The 15,011-nt window shown below is 37.0% G+C and overlaps 1 protein-coding gene and 1 pseudogene across 1 annotated transcript; both read left to right on the forward strand.

Moving 5' to 3' along the window:
- The first annotated feature begins 5,623 nt into the window (after positions 1-5,623).
- On the forward strand, positions 5,624-7,062 carry LOC137709832 (probable 2-oxoglutarate-dependent dioxygenase AOP1; annotated as a pseudogene).
- Positions 7,063-10,984: 3,922 nt separating this feature from the next.
- On the forward strand, positions 10,985-12,689 carry LOC137711595 (probable 2-oxoglutarate-dependent dioxygenase AOP1). The gene is made up of 3 exons (XM_068450850.1): positions 10,985-11,433; positions 11,564-11,885; positions 12,095-12,689. Exons 1-3 carry the CDS (start codon positions 11,096-11,098, stop codon positions 12,329-12,331), a joined length of 897 nt encoding a protein of 298 aa, XP_068306951.1. The 5' UTR covers positions 10,985-11,095; the 3' UTR covers positions 12,332-12,689.
- The last annotated feature ends 2,322 nt before the right edge of the window (positions 12,690-15,011 follow it).

Consider the following 15,011-nt stretch of genomic DNA (forward strand, 5'->3'; position numbering starts at 1 on the left):
CGCAAACAGATCGTGATTTGGAATTATAATGAATGAGATATTAATCTTTAAAGCCGGGGGCATTTTAGTAAATTGGTTATCTTCTGGAATGCTCTAGATTTCTGAAGCCAAATCAGGAAGGCCACATGTGTGGCCCAGATTAAAAGGAAGAAAGTTGGGCGGTGGAGATGAAGGATAAAGGAGAGAAAGGAGGGAGAGGTGAGGCGAATCAGAAGATGAGAGATGTGAGGGTGACCAATCAGGGAAGAGAGAAATGAGAGAAAGGAGAGAGGAAGAGGAGAAGGAGAACTGCCAGGTTCACCATGACCCGTACCCAACCCGGTGGAAATGCATGAAATCTTGTGCTTTCTCTGGTCAAATTTCGGCGTATTGCACCGGCCCATTACTTGGGAACTTCTCATCGATCATTCCTTTTCGATTTTCTGCACAAATTGGACAAGATTTGGACTTGGTTTCGTGGCAAGAGCACCGGCGGCACGGTGGTGTTCTTGGTGGAAATCCGCCATTTCTGCAATGATTTCTCTCAATTTCCACCACCAATATACTTCCCTTGAGTCTAGAAACAATGCCCAATCATTGGTTGCATCGTCGGAGTCAATTTAAGGACGAATCAAGAATCACCCTTTATAGGGTTTCTGACAAATCGAAGGGAATTTGAGGTGTTTCCCGGCCAAATTGTCCATAGTCACATGTATGAAAGTTGCTCCATTCACTGAGATCTTCATTTCTGTGAAGTTGAAGAATTTTTAGAAATAGTGGAATTTTCCGGCAAGATGGGGCGGCCGACCGCCACCGGCGGTGGCGCGTGTGGCGGCGCATGGCCAATGGGCCGCCGATGCTATTTTACACTAAATTGATATCCTGATCTCAGATTTGATATCCATATGATGTGGATTTGAGTATTGTGTCCGCCGCTTGATTATTATAACAATTAACGATCCAACCATTGGATCGTCACCAAACTTTGATACATTATAATACGTAATATTTGGGGATATTAGAAACTTACGGATCCGGAATCTGACGTACGGATCTTCCCGAATAAGATATGTAAGTTAAGTGTTCTATTGATAAGAATTCTAAGTCGTGATTTGATAATTGTTCTAGGCGCCGATCATTCGTGACGCCTTGATGTTTGTGCTAGGGAGTTGTAGTGCGGGCTCCAGGTGAGTGGGCTTTTGGTTTTCTATATATATATATATACGTATATATACTTTACGTTTTTCCTAGAAATTGTTTTAAATGAAATGTGATTGAAATGTCATGTCATACTTGCGTTATATTTTAGTATATGCATTGGTGTAGTCATGTATAATGTTGCATAATGCTGCAGAGCCCAGGTAAGCTACAGGTGACTACATTATGATGTTAGTGGTTGTGATGTACATGGTTATGCCTGGATGCATTTGGTACTCATTATCCTGCACCCTGGTGTTAGTGCTCCACCTGAGGTCAGAGCTAGCCTTCACTTGATCGTTCACCTCCCACACCGTATGCTCACCTTGGATCTAAGGCAGGTGCCAACCTATTGTACAGACCACATTAGGTGGTTTCGACTCGTAGGTAACTTTCATTACTTCGCACAGCCTTCACGTGATCGTAGCACTTAAGCGTATTTATTTACACCCAGCCTGTCGTACATACCACATTAGGTGGTTCTGACTCATGTGCAGGTTTAGTTCTGTACAGGTCACGTTAGGTGACTCCAGCTAGCATATCATTTTACATTGATTTAGTTCACCTGGCTTACTTATTTCATTGTTGAGATACTTGACATGGCATATACTTGGTTTTCACTATTCTCGAGCATGATTTCTATATATGTATGTATTATTATTTTCTGGAAAATTATACGGGTTTTACGGTGAGCGGTTATAATGTTTTCAAAAGGTTTTTATTAAAAACTTTATTTTCAGGCCTACTCACACTTGTTTTTGTGCCCTTCCAAGTTTTAGCTGTTGGAAGTTCGTATCGACGAGGATTTGTGGCGAATCTTAGTATAGCTAGTTACCTCTAAGGGTATGATCCTTACCCACACTACTGTACTTTACTTATGCTCTAACGTTGCATGTGAAACGGACTCGTTCCCGCTCGCAGTGTACTCTAGTCCTTAGGCACTTTTAGATTTAAATTTATTCACTTTGTCCACATTATTCGTCACTTTTCAGATGTCGGCCAGCACAGCTCGATTCGGAGTCCTAGTGGATATTCCGGGTCGAGGTGTGTCACCACTCCACTGAATATCTGAAACCACGAGAGTTGTTCTTCAAGATGGAAGAAACATCTTCAGCCAAGTTTGAACAAATGACATCAAACATTGTTAGCAGCCACAAGTAGACATGAAAGCGGCACTAATTACTACGACGAAGTAAGTGTTTTCACAATTTATTTTAAATATTTAATTATATTACATTTAATTTCATAAATTAATTTCTTTTAATTTTTGTAATTATATTTTCTAGGTATGCTAAGCGGAGGAATTGTATATGGAGAGCAGCTCAAAACCCTTTCAGTTTCACAGTTGTTGGGAAATTTGTAAAGGGTGGGTGTTATTTGAAGATCCACCTCAACATAGAGCTCCTACGCTGGTGTTTGGAACTACATCCTCAGCTGTAGATATGGATGAAGATGGATCTCCTACCATTCAACAAACAAGGGTAGAAAATTCATCTTCGGGTGAATGTTCCATACCTAGGGCTATGGGACGAAACAAGGTGCGAAGGTTAAAGGAAAAGGGTAAGGCAAATGATGATTATGCCGCTCAACATAAAGTGGCGGCCTCATTGCGATTAATGGCGGATCAAAATGCACTTGAGGCGAAAGAAAGGAAGTGTAGGCATGAAGAACGGGCCAAACAAATACAAGAAGAGATGGATGATAAGAATATGGAAATGAACACTTCGAATTACACTCCAATGAGTAAGGCCTATTTTGATAAGGAAAAAAAAAAAGAAATTATGACTCTACGGTAGTTGTTTACCTCTAACTATACTCCTACAATGACAGATGATGAAGATGATGTTGATTATGGATATTAAATTTAAGTTTTTGTAGTCTTTAAATTTAAGTTAATGTTGTTTTTAAATTTAATTTGTAGTTTTAAATTTAATTTGTAGTTTTTAAAATATAATTTGTCGTTTTTAAATTGAAGTTGTAGTTTTTAAATATAAGTTGTTGTTTTCAACTTTAAGTTGTTGTAGTTTTTAAATTTAAATAATAAATTATGTTTGGCCCTATGACCCTCGGTTGGAAATGAAGACAAATATGATCATGATTCATTAAAATATTAATATTTTAGAGAACCAGATGACTAAAACGAGCCATCTGATCAGCCCTTAGTTGGAAATGACCTAAGTTGACTCTTCAAGGGCCATCGGCAAGATTTGGGGCTAAACTGGCTCCTTGGAGGGCCCTGGGCTAGTTTAGCATAAGCTAGATATGTCCCATTAAAAACTGAATTTTATCATGCACAGCATTTTTACCTAAACTAGCTTGCTGCATTAGATATGCTCCACACGCCAAGCTAGCGCACAAGAGATTTTGTGTTACAGGTAACATATGCTATACATCTTGAATTTGGCATTTTACTTTAATGAAATTTTTCATAAAAATGGTTTGGTAATGAAACGAGTATTTGAACCAACATGAACGACACCTCGGGGACGCCTCACAAAATTGGAACGACAATAACAAATAGGGTCATGTTTACCAAACTCGAAGCTGGTCATCGATGCTATAAAAGGTGTTTGTTCTACTCCTTGGCGTCTGAGGAACATTTTAGAAGATATCATACGGTTGTCTTCAACTTTTGGTGTGATCACTTGGAACCACGTCAATAGGAAAGACTTTGTTATTTGACTGTATTGATACTTATTGTAATATGATTGACTTTATCTAATATTACTTATTTGGATAATATTTGGAAGATCAAAATTTTAAATCAAATTTGCAAACTAAATGATGTGTTACCAATAGTAAATAAGCACGTTAATCAACACTTAACTAGTAATCCAATGACCAATCACCACATAATTTGATTTAAAAGTTTTGATCTCTTTAATATTACCTTATTTTTTTTTTAAAAGACTGGAATTTCCAAAAATCTGAAAGAAAAAAAAAAAACAAAAAAAAAAAAGGGGAAAAGACAAGGTTGTCATCAATGGTTTATTCAAGTTGCCAAATACTGAAGGTGGTTTGCCTTTTTCAACAGATGCTGACTTTTCTTGTTCAGAAGTGCGAGGGCTCACTGTTTGATGTCCTACGTATAGTTATAAATGGTTCATATTTTCAATAAAATTTAATGCTCTCGCGCACTGTTCACAGTGTCGGTATAGAGAAATTATAGTGTCCGGCGTCCGGCCCACTAGAAACCTACAGCTTAGCGAACATTATTATTTACCGTTATAAATTATGATGCATGCTTCCTATATACTTATTCTTCTATTATGTCATTCATTTAATTTTTGTTAACGTGAAATTACATATGGTTAGATACATGATGAACCTGGGTTATAGAATGACGGTAAGCAAATATACTCTCCACGGGTTACACTATAAAAACTCCCATGACTCACCACCCATCACTGCCCTACTTTTTGAACCCTCGCACCTTTCTATTGGTTTTGGCCGCTGTCTGACAAAAGACCTTCTTGTCAGTATGGTTCACAAGGTGCAGGCAAATTGTTAGAATAAAGGTCAAACTTTCGTGAAACCGTGCTATTCATATCTTTCGTTCCGTGGTCTGTAATAGAGTGCAGCACTTGGTCGTCTCCTTTGTGTTTAAAAATAAAGAGTGATGTTGGTGGTGAATTTTAGATTCGTTTTTTATACGGCATATTCTGAGTTCGATTTTTAATGTTTGGTGAATTGTATAATGGTGGTTAGGGGCGATTGAAATATTTCTGTGAGTCTTCCTGATCCTCAAAATGGTGAACTTCCGTGACGAAGTCACTAGTTGGTCTCCTTTTGAAAAAATATAACAAGGAAAACTAAATTTGTAAACTTAATTTTGTAAAATAAATGACATGGAAGTCAATGATTGGATTATACTTAAGTGTCGATTACCGTACTTATTTCTTAATGATGACACATCATTCTGTTTGCAAATTTAGTCTACTAGCGTTAATCAAAAGCCCTCATATGTGGCATTTTTTTGGAACTATACTAGTTTATTAATATTTTGACAAAAGATGTAACAATTCAATGCGAATTAAGATCCTCTCCGAACTTTTTTGTCTAGAGTCAACGCACCCGGATATCCAAATCCCTCATTTTAAATCATGCGGTTCTCATTAGTATATTTTACTAACCCATCTCACACAAGTCAAGAGTCTAAATCTCTCTTTTATCTCTTCAACCGCTCGAACCTCTGGATCCTTGAGCTCTGGACACAGAGATTTGAATATGATCTCAACTCATTCATTGATGAGCGAAGTTACTTTAAAATAATAATACAGTTCTTAATTGCTTGAAAAAATGGGTCAAAATTATTGTTCGTCCATGCAAGCTGAACATTATTTTGTGTGATCGATTAGGGGAAAGTCCACTGTTTAACCACGTAACACAGTTTATGTATATATAGATAGATCCATCATCACTCAGAACTCACAAAAGATAAAGCCTCTCCTGCCCCTCCTAGGCCAACAGAACAATGGCCAAAATTCCACTGGTAGATTTCTCGAAAGATGACTGCTTGAAGCCGGGGACAAGTTCTTGGCTCTCGGCACGCAAAGACGTCTGCCGTGCACTAGAAGATATCGGCTGTTTCACGGCAATTCTTCCCAACAAAGTTCCAAAGGAACTTGCCAACACCTTCTTCTCTACATTTGACGACTTGTTTGATTTTCCAACCGGTACTCCTGAAAAGCCTTTCTTCTATGCAACTTCTAATTCCGGGCAACGAACCTACGGGATCATCAACGGCACAAACCCTCAAGATGTTCAACAATTCACACATCACATTTGGCCGGATGGAAACGATCAATTTCGGTATGATCGATCACTTCTGCATTTCTCAAACATATAGATCTCAATACTTATATATATATATATATATATATATATATTGATCATATACATCAATTTATACAAATAATGTGTTCTTTGTTGGCCAGTGAGAGTGCTGACTTCTATGCAAAAGTGCTGGCGGCATTAGATCAAACTGTGACAAGAATGGTGTTTGAAAACTACGGTGTAGAGAAGCACCACGACGATCACGTTCGATCGATGTTTTACAATTTCAAAATGATTAGATACGAGAAACCCGAGAAACTTGATAGTGATGTAGGTTTAAAGATTCATACGGACAAGAACTTCTCCACCATAATCCATCAAAACCATATCAACGGTCTGGAGATAAATACAAAGGATGATGAGTGGGCGCTTTTTGATCCTCCACTCTCGTCCGTAATATTCATAGCAGCTGACGGATTTCAGGTATGTCACATATTATTTACCCTTTGAACACGAGTAATTTGATAACCATTTCATTTTCACTTTGTTCTATTAGTTATTTGAGTTTTCAAAATTTGGCATCCCGTTTTTATTTTTTGACAAATATTTTAGCAACCAATTACTAGTTGTCTACGATGCAAGTAATTATTTTCCGACAAGGACATTTGTGTTCTTTTATTGGTTTGGGTTTGGAGCAATGACAGAATTTGACCTTGTAGACATAGGGTGACCTTGACTGAAAATGTCGTAAGATGCATATTTGGTGTCTTCTCTGTCAAGAGAGGGGTGATACACGTACCGAAAGAGCTCGTGGACGAAGACCACCCGTTACTGTATAAGCCCTTGAATCATGTTGAGTTCCTCATGGCACAGAGACATACTGGTGAAACTGAGTATGCCGCAAAGGCATTGTGCCATTTGACATTTTCTTTGGTCCAACGCTCCAAGTCATTCCGCTATGGTTTTCTCTTTCTATTTTCTTCCATGTATTTTATTATTCTGCTTTTATGTTTCTAAAACAGTACTAAGTTTATGGGTAAATGTTGAAATAACAAAGAGATATTCTTGTGTGCGGATTCTCCTATGAGACATAGAACTCAAGGGGAAGGAGGGAAGATGGGGTACAAGGGGTCAAGGGGTCCACCTATTGGATAAACGCCAATGGGACTCTTCCAGTGGCGCAACCAACGTTGAGGTCACTGGTTGCCCATGATCCCAACAACTTCAAAATTCTATGTACATTTAACTCTGTATTTGTATTTCACCCCTATAAATAGTTATGACAAGATAAATCATTACAACCTCCTTCTATTAATTATGTTTTCTTTTGTCATCCATATTTTCCTTTTCTCTCTTCTTGTGTGCTACTCTATTGTGCGAACCAATTGCTTGACAAATTTCTCAGTTGACAACCTTAGCAGTCTTCAACAATTCTCAACAGTTACGTACAACTACCCTCGATAAGCCTCTATTGATCATAGTAGTTGTCTATATATGTAAGTGTAAGCTTTTGGCAAATGTCGGCAAGAATCGACAAGTGCCCACCATGTGCTCGATGAACTGGTCCATTGAAGTTTTTTTGTTGAAATTATGATCTCATTATTTCAAAATCCTGACTCCGCTACTAGACCCTCCAATAAGTCTTTTGTTATTGTCTTTGTATCAATGGATTCTTATTTGTCATACATAACTAAGAAGTAAGGCCATGGCTCCAATGGGGCACACGTCCATCAATTAAATAGCCAAAGGCCGTAAATGATCAAATAATGGCCTTGCGCTTGATTCAACCTGAAGGAAAGGTAGCCACTTTAAGAGCAACTTCATCGTTGCTTATTGCCTTGGGGATAGGCAACCCAATCCACTCCCTCCCTCCCCAAAACACTCAAACTCACTTGTGCAATTGGGCTTAAGGCGAGTCTGATGGAGAAGTCAAGCAATAAGAGCATTTCCAGTGTGTAAAGGCTCCCCTTGGCAATAGGCTATTCAATCCCCTTAAGTGAATAGTAACTGCCCTTAATGAACACTAATTGCATGTTGCATCTCCAACTATATTGAATAGCCCATACAATTTGCATTAAAATATTAGTATTTTTTTTATTTTTTAAAACAATAAAAATTATTTTTATTTTTAATTTCGAATAGGATTTTTAACCGATCACATCATGCCACATGTAACTATCCCAAAATACGATTTTTGTGGATAGATTTCAATAAGATTTTTAACCAATTTTGTAGCACCTCATGTCTTTACCTATTTAGAATCATTGAAAATATTGAAATGTGGTGTAAGGTGGGAGAAAATGGTAAGGTATTTTCTTTTGGATTTTTAATTAATTTTTTTTATTAACTTAATTAATCTAAACCGTTAGATTACAAAAAATTTGAAATCCAACAGTCTAGATTGTGACACATGACCCTACGTAAATGTTTTAATTTTTTTAAAGCCGAAAAACGTGGACCTTTGATCTAAAAATCAAATGATCCGTTCAATTCAGAAAGTAACTGGTAAAGGAAATCAAAAGGCCTTTGCCACATAACCATTTCAGAGCTCGGAGGTGAGACTACGAAGGCAAATGTTATTCAATCAAATATAACTTGAATAATGTTGTAAATGTAGTTGGTCATATCTAATATACGAGAAAAATTTGTATGAATATTAACTTGATGCAGGATAATGCTGGACGACACTACCAGTCATTAAAACTTGCCACCGATTCAAATTTAAGCACGATTTAACACAACTTTGAGGAAAAAGAACTCCTGCACCCATCCTCTATAGCACGGTTTCCAAAATCTTTTTGAAGTTTCACTTGCTGAACTCCAATTTTTGTTATCAGCCATTTTCATTTTGACTAATCTTTTCGATATTTGTTTCAATTTTATTGGATGTCACCGAAGGGACATTTTGACTATAATTCGAAGTTTGCACTTAGTTTATTAGTTTGATCAGTCATTTTCAAATTTGTAATCTCCGTCAGATGAGCACAAGGATTTACCAACGGTTTAATTTGTATCTCCGCTTTGGTTTTCTCTTTCTTTTTTCTTCCAGTATTTTTGTTCTATTACTTTTTGTTTTACCAAATCAAAACTCTGTTTAGGATTAAATGTTGAAATATCAAGGAGATATTCTTGTGTGTGGACTCTCCTATGTGACAGAGCACTCAAAGGGAATGGGGGAAGACGTATACAAAGAGTCCACTACTGGATGTAAGCCGGGGTTTTTTGGTTCTTTTTTCTCAATACAAATAAATTAGATTTTTTTCGTGTTTCTAAATTCTTGAGTTTGAAACTTTTTTTAAGTGTAATTTTATCTAAGTCTTACATGTCAAAACAAATATAAAAAAAAATTTAATTTTTTTATATAGAGTTAAGACATTTTTTGGTGTCACCACCTGGACCTAAAAAATCTCAGGACCGCCCTGCCATTTTTGGTGCCATATATTGAATATAGATTTCACAAAAATCCCTTAATTTTAATTTCTTGAAGGGAAAAGGATCCTCGTCGGATCCTTTTCCTATGGATCCGGAGAATTCAGAAATCATACCCATTCATGGTATATCGTGAGGTCAGAAATCATTTAAAATTTAAAATTAAATATAAATAATACCTAACAAAAATTGACCGTACGATGTACGATAAACAGACATAATTTATGAATTCCCCAAATCTCCAGGAAAAGGATCCGGCGAGGATCCTTCTCCTTCTTGAAGAGCCATATCCTCGTTTTCGGTATCAAACAAACTCCATGGTGCGGCTATTATGGGCCAGGGTGGCTAGTACATAAGAGCAAGTCTAGTGGAAACGACATGGGTTAGGGGTTAGAGGCTTTATTTGGCCTCTCAAAGTATCATCATTTATGAAATTCAGCCATCTCACAATTTTGTTGTTCTAACGATGTGAGAGATTAGAGATTAAAAAGTATTAGGTGACTGATTTTCATTAGCTACCGGTTTGTTCTTAAGTTGACCCTTCAAGGGCCATCGGCAAGATTCAGGGCTAAACTGGCTTTTTAAAGGGTCCTGAGCTAGTTTAGCATAAACTAGATATGTCCGATTAAAATTTGAATTTTATCATGTACAACATTTTTACCTAAACTAGCTTGCATGCATTAGATATGCTCGACACACCAAGCTAGCGCACAAGGGATTTTGTGTTACAGGTAACATATGCTATACATCTTGAATTTGGCATTTTACTTTAATGAAATTTTTCATAAAAATGGTTTGGTAATGAAACGAGTATATGAACCAACATGAACGACATCTCGGGGACGCCTCACAAAATTGGAACGACAATAACAAATAGGATCATGTTTACCAACTCGAAGCTGGTCATCGATGCTATGAAAGGTGTTTGTTCTGCTCCTTGGCGTCTGAGGAACATTTTAGAAGATATCATACGGTTGGCTTCAGCTTTTGATGTGATCACTTGGAACCACGTCTATAGGGAAGACTTTGTTATTCGACTTTATTGATACTGAGTCACCGACTGTAATGTGAGTGACTTTATTTAATGTTATTTATTTGAATAACGATAGAGATGTCAAACTTTTAAATCAAATGATGTGTTACCAATAGCAAATAAACACGTTAATCAACACTTAACTAGTAATCCAATGACCAACTACCATATCATTTGATTGATAAATTTGATTTAAGAGTTTTGATCTCTTTAGTATTACCCTATATTTTCCTAAAAGAAATTGGAATTTCCAAAAATTTTAAAAAAAAACAAAAAGGAGGAAAAGACAAGACTGTCATTATAAATGTAATAGTTTAGTCAAGTTGCCAATGCTGAAGCTTATGGGTGGTTTGACTTTTTCAACAGATGCTGACTTTTTTTTTTATCAATAGTGAGGTGGCTCACCGTTGACTTTTCTCTATCAATGGTCCATATTTTCAATAATGATCTCCACTCATTCATTGATGAGCGAAGTTACTTTCAAATAATAATACAGTTCTTAATTGCTTGAAAAAATGGGTCAAAATTATTGTTCGTCCATGCAAGTTGAACAATATTTTGTGTGATTGATTAGGGGAAAGTCCACTGTTTAACCACGTAATGTATATATAGATAGATCCATCATCACTCAGAACTCACAAAAGATAAAGCCTCTCCTGCCCCTCCTAGGCCAACAGAACAATGGCCAAAATTCCAGTGGTAGATTTCTCGAAAGATGACTGCTTGAGGCCGGGGACAAGTTCTTGGCTCTCGGCAAGCAAGGACGTCTGCCGTGCACTGGAAGATATCGGCTGTTTCACGGCAATTCTTCCCAACAAAGTTCCAAAGGAACTTGCCAACACCTTCTTCTCTACATTTGACGACTTGTTTGATTTTCCAACCGGTACTCCTGAAAAGCCCTTCTTCTATGCAACTTCTAATTCCGGGCAACGAACCTACGGGATCATCAACGGCACAAACCCTCAAGATGTTCAACAATTCACACATCTCATTTGGCCCGATGGAAACGATCAATTTCGGTATGACCGATCACTTCTGCATTTCTCAAACATATAGATCTCAATACATACATACATACATATATATATATATATATTATATTGATCATATACATCAATTTATACAAATAATGTGTTCTTTGTTGGCCAGTGAGAGTGCTGACTTCTATGCAAAAGTGCTGGCGGCATTAGATCAAACTGTGACAAGAATGGTGTTTGAAAACTACGGTGTAGAGAAGTACCACGACGATCACGTTCGATCGATGTTTTACAATTTGAAAATGATTAGATACGAGAAACCCGAGAAACTTGATGGTGATGTAGGTTTAAAGATTCATACGGACAAGAACTTCTCCACCATAATCCATCAAAACCATATCAACGGTCTGGAGATAAATACAAAGGATGATGAGTGGGTGCTTTTTGATCCTCCACCTTCATCCGTAATATTCATAGCAGCTGACGGATTTCAGGTATGTCACATATTATTTACCCTTTGAACACGAGTAATTTGATAACCATTTCATTTTCACCTTTTTCTATTAGTTATTTGAGTTTTCAAAATTTGGCTTTCCATTTTTTTTTTTTTTTTTGACAAATATTTTAGCAACCAATTACTAGTTGTCTACGATGCAAGTAATTATATTTCAACGAGGACATTTGTGTTCTTTTACTGGCTTAGGTTTGGAGCAATGACAGAATCCGACCTTGTAGACATAGAGTGACCTTAACTGAAAATGTTGTAAGATACACATTTGGTGTCTTCTCTGTCAAGAGAGGGGTGATACATGTACCGAATGAGCTCGTGGACGAAGACCACCCGCTACTGTATAAGCCCTTGAATCATGTTGAGTTCCTCATGGCACAGAGACATACTGGTGAAACTGAGTATGCCGCAAAGGCATATTGTGCCATTTGACATTTTCTTTGGTCCAACGCTCCAAGTCATTCCGCTATGGTTTTCTCTTTCTATTTTCTTCCATGTATTTTATTATTCTGCTTTTATGTTTCTAAAACAGTACTAAGTTTATGGGTAAATGTTGAAATAACAAAGAGATATTGTTGTGTGCGGATTCTCCTATGAGACATAGAACTCAAGGGGAAGGAGGGAAGACGGAGTACAAGGGGTCCACCTACTAGATGAAAGCCGATGGGATTCTCTCAGTGGCGGAGCCAATGTTGGAGTCACTGGTTGCCCATGACCCCCCAACAGCTTCAAAATTTCTATGTACATTTGAATTTGTATTTATATTTCACTTCTATGAATAGTTATGGAAAACTAAATCATAATAACCTCTTTCTATTAATTATGTTTTCTTTTGTCATCCATATTTTCCTTTTCTCTCTTCTTATGTGCTACTCTATTGTGCGAACCAATTGCTCGACAAATGTCTCAGTTGACAACCTTAGCAGTCTTCAACTTTACTTGACAATTTCGTACAGCTGCACTCGATAAGCCTCTATTGATCATAATAATTGTTGAAATACATAAGTGTAAGCTTTTGGCAAATGTTGGCAGGAATCAACAAGTGCCCACCAGGTGCTCAACGAACTAGCCCATTGAAGTTTTTTTGTCAAAACTATGATTTCATTATTTGAAAATTCTGACTCTGCTATTGGACTCTCCAATAAATTTTTTGATATTGGCTTTGTACCAACACCCAAAAGAAAAAGTGAAAAAAAAAATCTCAAAATTTATTTTTACGAGCATGTTTTCTTACTTACAATAGAAAAAATCACGAATGAAAATTATCCGGAAATGAAACATAATTCGGGTATGAGATATACCTCATCGTTCGACTATGGCATACCTAATTTTAACGTGCGATCCACTTCCCTTAGCATTCCTTGTATGCTACTGAAAATAAAATGTTGTGTTCCTCGAGGAGAAAATCTAGTGAAAAAAAATGCATGTGGTTCTTTAGAAAGGAAGGGATCCCCTCTAGATCCTCTTTGTGGGGATCCTGGGGATCCTCGAATCCAATGCATTCATCGTTCATCGTGCGGTTAATTTTTATCAGGTACTGTTCATATTTAATATTAAATGCATATATTTAAAATAATTTCTAACTGCACAATGAACGATGAACGCACATGATTCGAGGATCCTTAGGATTCCCACAAAGAGGATCCGGAGTGGATCCTCTTCCCTTCAGAAAACTAAGGCATTTCCCAGCTGTAAGCTTCAAATGGTCACCCGCACAGCAGCCATCCATGTGCTCAGTTGAAAGTTTCTCAACAAATTTCCACATTATTTGCAGCTCCAACATGTGGAAGGGATAGAGTTTTAAATTGAAAAAAAAAAAAAAAAAGAGTGTAGTGTCTTGGATGAAAGACCGCAGCTTAACAACTTTCAGATGCAAAACCTTCTCTCAGTTGACAACCTTAGCAGTCTTCAACATTACTCACCAATTTCGTACGACTGCCGTTGATAAGTCTCTATTGATCATAGTAATTCTCGATATGTGTAAGTGTAAGCTTTTGGCAAATGTCGGCAGGAATCGACAAGTGCCCACCAGGTGCTCGATGAACTGGTCCATTGAAGTTTTTTTTGTCTAAATTATGATCTCATTATTTGAAAATCTTGACTCTGCCACTGAACCCTCAAATAAGTCTTTTGATATTGGTTCTATACCAACACCCAAAAGAAAAATTGCAAAAAAATCTCTTTTCTTTTTTTCTTTTTTTTTTTAAATTTTTTTTTTTGTACGAGCATGTTTTCTTACTTGCAATGGAAAAATCACAAATGAAAATTATTTGGAAATCAAACCTAGTTTGGGTATGAGATAACCTCATTGTTCGACTATGGCATACCTAATTTTAACGTGCGATCCACTTCCTTTTTCATTCCTTGTATTCTACTAAAAATAAAATGGTGTGTTCCTCAACTAGAAAATCTAGTGAAAAAATGCATGTGGTTCTTCAGAAAATTGAGGCACTTCCTAGCTGTAAGCTTCAAATAGTCACCCGCACAGCAGCCATCCATGTGCTTAGTTGAAAGTTTCTCAACAAATTTCCACATTATTTGCAGCTCCAATGTGCTCAGTTGAAAGTTTCTCAACAAATTTTCACATTATTTGCAGCTCCAACATGCAGAGGGGATAAGAGTTTTAAACTGAAAAAAAAAAGAAAAAAGAAAAAAAAAAAGGGTAGTGTCTTGGATGAAAGACCGCAACCTAATCAAGATTAGTGGAATTAAAATATGTTTGTAGAAGCAGCTTAACCACTTTTAGATGCAAAATCTTCTCTCAGTTGACAACCTTGGCAGTCTTCAACATTACTCGACAATTTCGTACAGTTGTCCTTGATAACCCTCTATCGATCCTAGTAGTTGTCGATATACGTAAGTGTAAGCTTTTGGAAAATGTCGGCAAGAATCGACATTTGCCCACCAGGTGCTCGATGAATTGGTCCATTGAAGTTTTTTTGTCAAAATTATGATCTCACTATTTGAAAATCCTAACTTCACCACCTCCAATAAGTCATTTGATATTGGCTCTGTATCAATGGATTCTCATTTGCCATACATAACTAAGAAGTAAGGTCGTAGCTCCAATAGGGCACGCGTCCATCAATTAAATAGCCAAAGGCCGTAAATG

The sequence above is a fragment of the Pyrus communis genome, chromosome 12 (assembly GCF_963583255.1).
Source record: "Pyrus communis chromosome 12, drPyrComm1.1, whole genome shotgun sequence".
NCBI classification, from domain to species: Eukaryota; Viridiplantae; Streptophyta; class Magnoliopsida; order Rosales; family Rosaceae; genus Pyrus; species Pyrus communis.

Excerpts from the sequence above, each read along its gene's own strand:
- LOC137711595 (XM_068450850.1), top strand. The coding sequence starts at position 11,096 with ATGGCCAAAATTCCAGTGGTAGATTTCTCGAAAGATGACTGCTTGAGG. Across the intron at positions 11,434-11,563 it reads GATGGAAACGATCAATTTCG|TGAGAGTGCTGACTTCTATG; the intron begins GTATGACCGATC and ends TTTGTTGGCCAG. Across the intron at positions 11,886-12,094 it reads TAGCAGCTGACGGATTTCAG|GTTTGGAGCAATGACAGAAT; the intron begins GTATGTCACATA and ends TTACTGGCTTAG.